This window comes from Teleopsis dalmanni, chromosome X (assembly GCF_002237135.1).
Source record: "Teleopsis dalmanni isolate 2A chromosome X, ASM223713v2, whole genome shotgun sequence".
NCBI lineage: Eukaryota > Metazoa > Arthropoda > Insecta > Diptera > Diopsidae > Teleopsis > Teleopsis dalmanni.
Window position 1 is genome coordinate 57,890,025 of NC_051848.1, and position 11,742 is coordinate 57,901,766.

Genomic DNA, 11,742 nt, shown 5'->3' on the forward strand with positions numbered 1-11,742 from the left:
TATACTGCAAACAAAAATCATTGATCATGAAGAAGGAGTATTGAAGGGTAGTTAAATAATAAGAAGATTTTATACATATGTACATTCTGACTGATTTTACATTCTGTTTGAAATCAAGTTTTTGTTTAAAATCTTAATTTCCTTCTCTTGATTTGTGTGTATATAGCAAACTTTAATAACATAAAAATATTTATGGAATCGAATTCATATAAGAACGAAACAATTGTTATAATCCTTTCTGGTATTTTTTTTTATTTATAATGTCTATACTTTATAGACGTTCCTATTTGCATTTTTAGTTTAATTTTTCTAAACAATGCTCGTTAATTTTCAAGGATTTGTGGCTTAAAGAAGTAACTTTTATTGCTCTAGACAATTGTTGTTGCAGTGATATATATATTTGCCCTGTTATTCCTGTGCCATCCTGGCCAATATCTAACAATAGCAATTGCATAGCAAACGCAAGCAACAATGAGTGGGATTTATGTTTTGATTGTTCCAGGAAAGCATAACATTCGAGAAGACAAAAGCAAAATTAGAAGACAGAAAAAATGTGATACCAAATATGAAAAAAGCTGTGCTCAGGGTTGGCAAACGAGTACAAAAACAATTGCTAAAAAGGATATGAATACCAATTGTGAGTTTAAACTATAAAAGCAATTAAAAGTTATGTTGCATTTGTTTTACAATTTTTTTTTATTTTTAATTTCTTTGCATTTTCTTTTTGTCCTTCATTACAGGATATTTAAAAGAATTAACTTTATCCGGCTATGCGAGAACCTCAGTAGCAGTTTGCTTAGTAATCGTATGCCCAGTCACCATCATTGTCGAAATTGAAAAGTACGGTTATTATGAAGAGATATTCTACTAAACTGAAATTGAATAGACGAATAAAATGACTTCTGTTGAGCTGTCTGAGATGTCCGCTCCAAGGGTAGAATTAAAAAATGTTGTGTTATGTGTAACTTAGCACGTGTAGAAATATGCTAGATTGTGAGATTGTAATTCTATGGCAAACAATACACAAAGTGTTTTCATCTTCCCAAAATAAAGGTCAAGTAATTTGCAACATTGAGTAGAACTTTTAGTAATACTTTTAATAATGGTATGTCGGTACAAAAGTTAGCCAAGATATGATAAATTATTTATTAATATTAAAAAAAAAATTAGCATCTCATCTTTCATCAGAACACGGCCAACATTTTATCCTGATATGTTAAGTCATATTTTATAACATTTGGAGCTTTTGTTTTACATGTTATCATTTGATTTAATCAACATTTTATCTCTACCGATTTATTCTTTCTTTATAAATAACATTTTTAATATTCAAGAAAAAAAAAGAGGATTTCATTCGTCTTTTATCACTAAGGGTAATACTTAAGCATTAGAATGAACCACGAACTATACGAGCTTTATTACAAGATTGATATAATTCAGCGCATTAACATCCAGCGGCTTCGCTGGCTTGGTCATGTCGTGAGAATGGATGAAGACGCTCCGGCGGAAAAGGTGTTTGAAGCAGTAGTTGGCGGAAGAAGACGTAGAGGTAGACCGTGTCTCCGGTGGAGTGATCAAGTTGAGGGAGCACTAACTGGACTTGATATACGAGACTGGAGAAGGCGCGCACGCAGCAGTGGCGCCTGGGGAGACATGCTGCGTCAGGCCGAAACTCGGTAACGGTTTGTTATGGCCACATAAGTTAGTAAGTAAGTAATACCATAATCTTAAAGCATCACTATCAACACGAAGCTTCTTGGCCAGATATCGGACCGTAGATGTTAGTATCAGTTTATGTTTTTTTTTTTGGATACAAATCAACTATCGTTGATTGATTTCCTCTAAACTGTTGATATGACAGGTTCAGTCTATTATAACATAATTATAACATATATTAGGTGTTACTGAAAAGTATGCGCCATTTTTTGAAGCCAATATATCTGGCAACTCTCGTTCAATTATATCAAACGAACGAACTGGGTACGAAGAACGGTAACACTATATGCGTGATAATTTTAAATCATTTGTACAGTACAACACATACTATACTTTGACTTATAAAATCAATTATTAATTAGAAATATTACATAGTAATTACGGATATAGGTATTACGTTCATTGATATAAATCATTTGTATATTAAAGTTGCTCTCTACTATTTCTTACATAGTATATGCTGTATACTACATTATTATTTCTACCCAATTTAGTCCTTTTAGTACACACATTCCTTAATTCAATGAACATGGAATATTATTCTAGTAAGTACATCATATATCAGCTGGAACTTGTAAATAACAAATTACCCTGTAGATTTTACTGATAAGCTTACATATGGTATATAACAGAGTTTTCTCTGCATTTAAAATAATGTTTAATATCTATATTTCCATGTCGGTCTTGAAAATAGTGTTTCGTCTAAATCCTTGTTTAATTTGGAATATGCGTCTAAAGTGAAGCTGCGCTTAATAATCGGTAAATACTGCTGATTCCTCTTTAGCAATTTTATATCATAAGAGACTTTTTATATATTTTCATACATGTTCAGATTTTTAAGAAATAAGAACCATTGATCACAAGGCATTTCACAATTTTATTTCACAGTCGTTTATTATATTATTAATATTGTGATATCTTTGAAAGACTAGTAAAACTTACCTTCATATATTGTACTTCAGTGTAGCTTCATGTCATAAATTTCTACCACAGTTTTGTGAGTATAACATTTTTAGAGATAAAAATATACAAGTATAATTGTGAATATATTTTAGTAGGAGCATTCCACTAATTTCCTGTATTTCTATCCAATTTAGACTTATTAACAATGGAGCCATATGATCCTGGAATGAAATTTTCAACTTCGGCGATTTTCGAATTCGGAAAGAATAATATCGTATTAGATTCAATATTTCTAAAAATTCCGTAGTTAGCTTTGAATTATTTTCAATCATAAGTTTTGAATTTTTATCCTTACATATCAAATTAAATAAAAATTTATAAAATTTTATCTGAAACTTTTGTGAAGTTTACGACATATATCTTTTGTGTAGATATATCTAGTGCGGTATATCTCTTAGATTTAAATTTTATAAGTGATTATTATAGAAAAATTTGTAGTACTCAGTGAATTGTTAGTAAAGGTAAGAATGTATTTTGTAAAACGTTTTTATATTTTGTTTTTCCGCAGCGTTTAGAGTAGACAAGTAACAATCTTTATTCTTCTTATTATAATTATTTTCTACATTCTACAGCTTTAAATTGATGTTTTCTTCGCCTCTTGAAAAGAAATTCCACTCAGACCTTTGTTTCGAAAGGTGTTTATTTTTTATCTTAAGCGCTTTTTGAAAGAATCGTAGACATAACATAGAGTTGGATTAAGTAAATAGAAATAAGTTTAAAAAATATATCTTTTTAGTACTGCGTGTTTTTGCGAACTCAATCAGTAAATTTTTCATATCCAAAATTTGAGATGCCACATTAATTGAATAGAAGTATATTCGAGAGATAGGTAACTCATTAATGGGGTTCTTCTTATAATAATTCATGTTGTGTCGCCTTATATATAATGGCATATGACAATGCACACAATTTGTTTTCAGTCTGTCATTAAAGAGTATCCAATGGTGGCAGTCCTGAACGGAAACTCATGCACTTTCTATGTCATGATGTTTCGTGACTTTAGATCCCAGAACAATGTTTATTCTTCCCACACTAAATCAGTCCTATTATGGAATTAAACTTCTCAATTGGAAATATATAAATCAACATAGTTAGCGTACAATTTATTACCAATCCCGGATATTGTAAAATTTTGATGTTTTTGTAGAATTATTTAATTTTATTTTTATCACTCGAAATTAAAAATCTTTTGTTTTGTGTTACTTAATTAGTTAATAAATTATAATTAATTTTATAGAAAAATTAAAGGAAGACGTGATCGTTTTTGTAGAAGTTATCTTGTATTCACCACCCAGCAGTAAACTGGAGATTGTTGAACGATTTGAGTAAGTGAAAATCTTTAATTTTTTCTTTTGATAATATAACTAAAAAAATTGTATAATAAAAAAATAAAGTATCATAAAAAACATGAAGTATATTAACGTAATAATATATCCTCGGCAGTTTCTAGCTACCGATATTAAGTGATATTATATATATTTCATCAACAAGATCATCATTATGATCTTCACTATAACTAGTTTTCGACCTTAGCTTCCTTCAACATTTCACTTTATATTAACTTCTTATTATATAAAAGTTCAGTATTTTATAGTTAGTATGTGGAGACTTAACACATACTATATGGTAAGACTAAATCTGATCATAATAAACTTATTTCATAGTATTTAATAAATATTTTTAATATTTTAGATTTTCCTATGTTAAGTCATCATGAACAGAGATCGAACAACAAAAACCAAGACTAAGAAGCATAATTCTCCCGCTGGTGATCGAGCAGGTCCCTGTAGCTCAAATCGTATAATGGATTCATATACAGATGATCTCTATCCAACCACAGTGCAACATCGGCCAGAGCATGTGTTTCTGTATTGGCTTACAGTAGGAATTGGTATGAGTATTTATTTGGTCTGCGTTACCTTCCTGGCGCCAGCTGAATCACCCAAATGGACGACCACATGTATAACTTCTGGAATTTTGTGTTTCACGGCACTGTTATACTTTTCAGAAGTTAAATGCAGAGCCGATAATATTAGTCGTGTTGGATTTCTTCAACATTTACTTACAGTGATAGGGCAAAGCACACTTTTTTGTATTGGTTGGATTGTATTCGTAAAGGTCTTGCAGGTCACTAGTGATTCTGTCACTAAGCAACAAAGGCCTCTATTCAGAAACCGAGAAACGTCATGGAGGGAAGACAGTCTTTTCCATTATTTGGCTTATATATGCATGGTGGTCGCTTGCCTTGGACTTTGTGTTCCACGTCAAAAAATCAGTGATGTTAAAATTTTTGCAATGAATCTATTAAATCGATTTTGGCAATGGATACAAAACTCCATTGGTTTTTCAAAAGTAGATAAAAATGAGGAAGAGTCAGCAAACACTCCCTACAACCAGAAAATGATACGGAGCGCTGAAAGAGAAATAAGAAAACAGGAGCGAGAGAAAAATAATAAAAAAAAAGTTAAGAAACAGCAAAAGAAAAAGACCTAGTCAGGTTTAAGTTCTGGACTTAAAAATTTTCACAAATGAACGAATAAATTTTTGAACTCGGAAAATTAGTATTAACTGCGGAACTACGTATGCAGATATTATCATATTTTATATATTAAGAATTGCTTTATTTCATGACTGATAAATAAATTACAAATCTATTGAAGGTTCGAAAAATTCGGTATATAGTCTGCAAGTATTTATAATATGCAGGAAGTTAAGCGATTGCAATGGGTATTTTGAACGGATGCTTTTAAAATTTTGTTACTGGAGGCTTATTTATTCTACAATAGATAATACACTGCAAAAAAAATTTTTTAATGTGTGTAATAACCTCCCACACCTGCTAGCTCAGTTCTGTTCACACCACTCCAACTTATAATTTTTATAACAGTTTAAATACTCACATGGTGTTATAATAATATAATAATCATCAATATTTTTATGTCGTTGAAAGTCAAGCTATATTAAATAAATATTTTATTTCTATAAGAATTCAGTCAGGCACAGAACTCTTCCAACGGATATGTATATTTATATATTTATTTTTTAAATTCATAACTTGCATAGAAATGTGTAAAAATAGAAACAATTGAAATAGAAGCATTTATATTGACTTTAAACGTACTAGAACTCGGGTAGTCAGCAGTTCATCAGGTATGGAATTAAAAACTTTTATTAAAATAGAAATAAAATAGTTGCCATTATAATTTTAAACTGATTGAGAGTAACAATCAAGTATTACTATTATTTGGAATCGTGGTATTAATAATACATTTTTCAATATAACAATTTTCTATCAGTGGACAAATTAATCATATATCCAAGTTACGTGTTCAAATATATATCTACACAAAATAATAATAATAAGAAAGTCTCAAGATCGTGCCCCTTAAAATACTCCATTGATTGAGAAATGACTTTGCTAAAGATTTAGAAAAATTTTATTTAAAAAAAAATCTTCGTCACTACTCTCCATACTTGAATATATAAAAATATGTTGATTGGTTAATCTTGATGGTTTAATTTTTAAATTAGTATGTGCCTTATATTAATGTTATAGTATATATTAACTATTGGTACAATAGGCCTCTTCTGACCGCAGTACCGGCTGTTGGGCGATTTCACTTCAATAATTTTATTGATAATGTTAATATATTAACTATATGTACTAAAGAAAAATTAAATTTGATTAAATCAAAAAAGGAACACTTATTACGTTAATTCAATTAATTCTCTGGTTTTAATTTTGAATAATTTTATTATGATGTCCAAGACCACTGATGATGGGTATTTGGCAATACTCGAAACAGCTGTAAGGTCAGCCCAAAATTCAATTAGGTAAAATAATATAAAAATGAATTTTTGTTGTTGTAGTTCACTCCTGTTCGAAAAATCTCGTAATTATGTTATATATTTTATATGTGAGGATTCCAAAAGAATTGTAAACCATTAACACTGTCCGATTATATTTAAATTCTTAATATTTTGACTTAATTTACATTCTCAACATCAAACCTGCTACGATTAATCTGCTACTTGTAAACGACAAGAGTTAAAAGCTTGTGTTATTCTTTAATTATCCTTTATGTATGTGCATTTAATTTTTTAATTTAATTTTAATTATCTGTTATAACATTAAAACTTTAATTTTGAGCTACGCATATAATATCTGCCACCACCGTTGCTGTTTCTTAAGCTTTGATAAGATATTCAAAAGTCAAGCAACAACTGCAAATTGTTAAGTTGACGAAACTGCCATTGCCATTTCCGCTTGCCGTTCGTTAGTTTCTCAGCCCGGGAAACTTTAATCCTTCAATAATATTATCATTGCTCTTGTCTTGAACTGAAGTTGCACTTAAACTTACTCATTTGTAACGTTAAAATGACAGTAAAGTAAATTTTCAAAATTATTTTTTCTAAGGTAAATTTTTAATTACTTGAAGCACTTGCCAAAGTGCTACTATATTCACTTCCTTCATATTAAATAGAAAACTGAAAATCCAAAACTGAAAATTGAGTACGGAAAACGGAAAACTCTAAGTGCAGCTGCTCTTTATGCGTTTTCCTTTTTTATATTTATTTAAAACAACTCTAAAAAGGATAATGACTTAGGCGCAAAGAGTTTCATACAAAAACATACATTAAAATATTTCATTTTTTATGCTTTGAAAATAAGATCTTAATAATCCTTAAAGTTGAAGTTAAGAATGTGTTAAGTAGATTTAAATGAATTGAATCTATTTTTGAATAAATTTTCAAGTTTTTAGTAAAATATTTAACTAAGTTTAATATATTCATTCAGAATCAGGTTCTTCAGTACAAATCTTTACTGCCTTGACACTTTTACTCTTTGATAGCTGGAAGGTTTCTGCACAGTCCCACCCTTCTCACTGACTAGTTTACACATTCCTTTAAAGTTTCGTAATTATTCGATGACTGATCTAAGATCTGCGTACCGCCTCATGCGGTTAGAGATTATTCTCAGATTAGAGCTCTGTTCCTTATATATTTTTTGACCAGATCTGTTCTAAGGTCTCTTAGCATGTCATGTGTGCGGATGTACCAAGGAACTGTGAAGAGTCTTCGGAGGGCCTGACTTTGACCAGCTTACAGCTTACAGATAGTAGAGTTGGCAATTTTTTCTTCTAATTTCTTCTAATATATATAATTATATACAAATAATAATAACTCATATTATATTGTATATGGGTATTTTGAACAGTATTGAATAATAACAACAACATTTTATTATTCAATAATTAATCAAGTTTTCGTGCTGATCAAACAGCTATTTTCAATATTTATTAATGCTCTTAATTACTTAATTAGTTCATTAATTAAGTAATCATTAGTGCTTATTTAATTATGTGTATATATGTTGAGATTACAAATGCAAAGTTTTGTACTTGTGCCCTTCCTAATTTGAAGCTCAGAGTCGTTGTTAATTAAAAATAAATAAATACAAGAAATATTTTCCAAAAGACCACTGATGTGTACTTGACAATAATTGAAGCAGCCGAAAAATCAATTAAACAATATATAATAAAATTTTGGAACTTGAGCTTTGAAAGTTTTTTGCAGTTTTGGCTACTTGGAAAAAAACACGATTAGTCATCGTTTTTGGTTTGACAGGCATGAGTTCTCAGTCTGGCACTTGCAATCCAAACAAATTATATACGGATTATAAGCTGATTAGAAAAATAAAATCGAGTATTTCCTAAGACCACTGATGATAAGTACTTGGCCATACTCGAAACAGCGTTGTATGATCAGTCAAATTTTAATAAATTAACTAAAATTTTTGTTATTGTCTTTTCATGTCTATTCGAACCTTTCTAACTTTTAAATAGTTTCTTTTCGTCATTGGAAGCTTTATTTTTGGCAAAAAAAATAAACATTATAAAATTTTGTTATTGTTATTCACTGTTGTTTATAACATCGCCCTATTAAAGCAATAGTTTATAAGAGGTTCATATGAAAAAATCAGTGCTACACCTTTCATCATATTAAGCATTGTATGGGTTTTCTAGTTTTTTTAAAAACTGCTGTAAGGCCTGTTTGTAAGAACCTTATTAATCGTTTGGGTTCATAAGATCTATTCAAAAGTGCTATCTATTCAAAATGACATAAGAATTTTTGGATAAATTTCTTCCTGCTGTTTTTTTTTGTATTTTTTATAAAATTTTGATTACCTAAATAAAGTCTACGAATATCTAGAAATTAATTACGTACACTTTATTTCACTGATTAATGTTCACAATAATTCACTTTTTGAGTTAAATTTCTTATATTGATTAGTTTTAGTGGCAGAAGTACTTCTATTTATATGAGGTATTAATAAGTTTATTTTCAGAAAATCTATATGCAGAACTTTATTTAAAACAAAACAAATACTTTGATCCTAGCCATGCCCATTAGAATATTTGTTCTTGATAAGTTGAAGTGAATTGCAAATGTCTATTGATGCAAATATAACCTCTAGATGCAAACTTCTAGTTTCAGCTTCCACGTTTCGCAACCTAGGTAATGCGTCAAAGAATTAACGATACCATATTCGTTGAAGAGCCGGGAAGCGATATGTAGTAGACATATGACGTAGCAAATGAAATGGGAAGGAATTGCCTCAACATATTTTGAACTTAAGATTAGTAGGCTTATATACTAAGATTTTTATTGTTTGGAAACGGTGGCGTAAAAATCCCTAGAGTGTTCTTCAACTACAGCCTCATTAGTAGATTACTAACAGAAACAAAAGCGTGTTCTCATACCTGGCCGTTTTACAAGGGAGTTGAGTGTAGGGTTTACAACCCAAAACTCGAAAAACCCACACTATATTGAAACCACAATGTAATTGGTTGAAGAAGCACTTGGTTCATCCAGGACTGTTATGCTAGTTACAGATTTTTCGTAGCACACCTTAGTTTTCCATTTTTCTATAAAACAATATGATAATCTTGTATATACATATAAACTTACAGTTAAAGCTGCGTTAAATGTTAATTTATATTTTTTACCTTCATCGAAAAAGATGCTAATTAAATGAGTTTGGTATATTGAATACGAGCCTTCTTTAGAATATTGTCATTTTATTTCTTATCCAAGTATATTGATTAAATTAGTGCTTGAAATACATTTCTTATATATAAACTCCCTTATATAAAGTCCATTGAAGTAATAACTTTCACAAATTAATATAAACTTCAACTCGATTTAATAAATAGAGAATATGCTTTCAGTAGTTTACATTCCATGAATACTTAGTAGTATCTGAAATGTCTATATGGCTAGGCTCAACATTTTACTTAATAAACAATTCAATATTTGGATTTAGAGAAGTCTCCCCTATAAATTCCTTTTTTTATTCGACGAGTGGTAGATTCATTGTTTTTAAAAATAAAATTTTTAATTTTTGCTAAATATTATATTTTTAAATATTTCTGCATGTCAACATATTTGCGTTATTATAAATACCGTCCAATGAACTCTTTCACAAAATACTGCAAAATTTGAAATCTTTTTATGATAAATAAATTAAACCAATCAAGATTCCATTCCCAGCAAGTTTCATTAATGGCGGCAAAAAAAAGAAAAAAAAAACTAGTTACATATTTCTATACATGTATGTGATACTTTTCAAGTTTCGAGCTCATTATAGTTCCAAATTAAACTACAACAAGGACATTGGACTACTGGCGCAGTGCTGCAACAGCTAACAGCTGAGTGTGGCAAGCAACTATATTATGTGTTCATATATCTTTCAGTTCATGCAACATGAACCTGGCATACTTCCTAGTCGAGCAAAGTACAAACCCAGGACCGAGGCACATGAGTGAACTCCTTAAAATATGCAATGGAATTTAATCTTTCACGTAAATGGGAAGCACGATTGCATCCAAATGCACTTCAGTAAATTATTTAAAGACTGACAGTTTTCGTGCACAAAATTTCTCTCTCATATGCAAACACGCACATACTATTTAACTAATTTTATTATTATTAAAACAAACAAGTTTTTGTTATTACGGAATTTCAAAAAATTTCTTAAAATTAAAAATTTTAAATTGTGTGCTTGTGGAGATGGGTTCCTCACAACTGTAATTTTCAATACATGCGCTAAATTTTCTTATATCTCAAAACTCTATGAAAAGCGTTTGCCTACATGGAGAGCAAAATTTCAACTAAAAATTTCTTACATTGGCCATTACTCCAAGCCAGAAACAGAAAAAAGAAACCAATAAAAAGTTAAAGCAAAAAATAAAGTTAGAATATGTCTTCAGCATTTGCCATAGTTCCATACAGTCTTTACCATCTGTGGTGAATTTTATTACGAAGCGAAGAACAAAATCCTTACACGAGTTACTAATTTCTGTTTGGTCGTAACACATATTTCACGTACCGAATACGAAAATTTCGTTTCATCGAATGAGCGGCGAGAACGATTATAGTAACATACATAGTTACCTGAAGTAACAAACTTCACCACACATCTTAATAAGTTACCGGCATTTTTAGACTTACAGAACACGGTTCCATGTAGAAACAGAATCAACAGGTTGCTACATGAATGCTCTGTTTCCAAATACTCACCATGGAATATAATTTGCATATGTAAGTGCACAAACGTGCTTTGCAGAAACAGAACGGAGTGTGGTGAAATGTAAATAACTGTTATAATTTATGGTATACGAGGTGATGTTATAATAATTCTTGTTAATAATTTAAATATACTTTTTGAAAACAATTTTCATGCCTTTTATTTATTTATGTATTTTTGTATTTATTCATTTATTTATTTATGTGTATTTATTTAATAATTTATTTATTTATTTAATCATTTATTTATTTAATTATTTAATTATTTGTTTATTTATTTTTGTTTTCTTATTCATTTATTTGTTAATTTATTTTTGTTTTCTTATTCATTTATTTGTTTATTTATTTATGTATTTATGTATTTATTTTTTATTTATTTATTTATTTACTAATTTATTTATTTATGTTTTTTTTATTTATTTATTTTTTTATTTATTTATTTATATAATTAATTATTTAATTACTTATTTATGT

At 29.3% G+C, this 11,742-nt stretch overlaps 1 protein-coding gene across 1 annotated transcript; it reads left to right on the forward strand.

The window, feature by feature from the left end:
• Positions 1-3,016: 3,016 nt before the first annotated feature.
• On the forward strand, positions 3,017-5,422 carry LOC119689259. The gene is made up of 3 exons (XM_038104051.1): positions 3,017-3,140; positions 3,917-4,004; positions 4,372-5,422. The coding sequence occupies exon 3, from the start codon at positions 4,393-4,395 to the stop codon at positions 5,170-5,172; it is 780 nt and encodes a 259-aa protein (XP_037959979.1). The 5' UTR covers positions 3,017-3,140; positions 3,917-4,004; positions 4,372-4,392; the 3' UTR covers positions 5,173-5,422.
• The last annotated feature ends 6,320 nt before the right edge of the window (positions 5,423-11,742 follow it).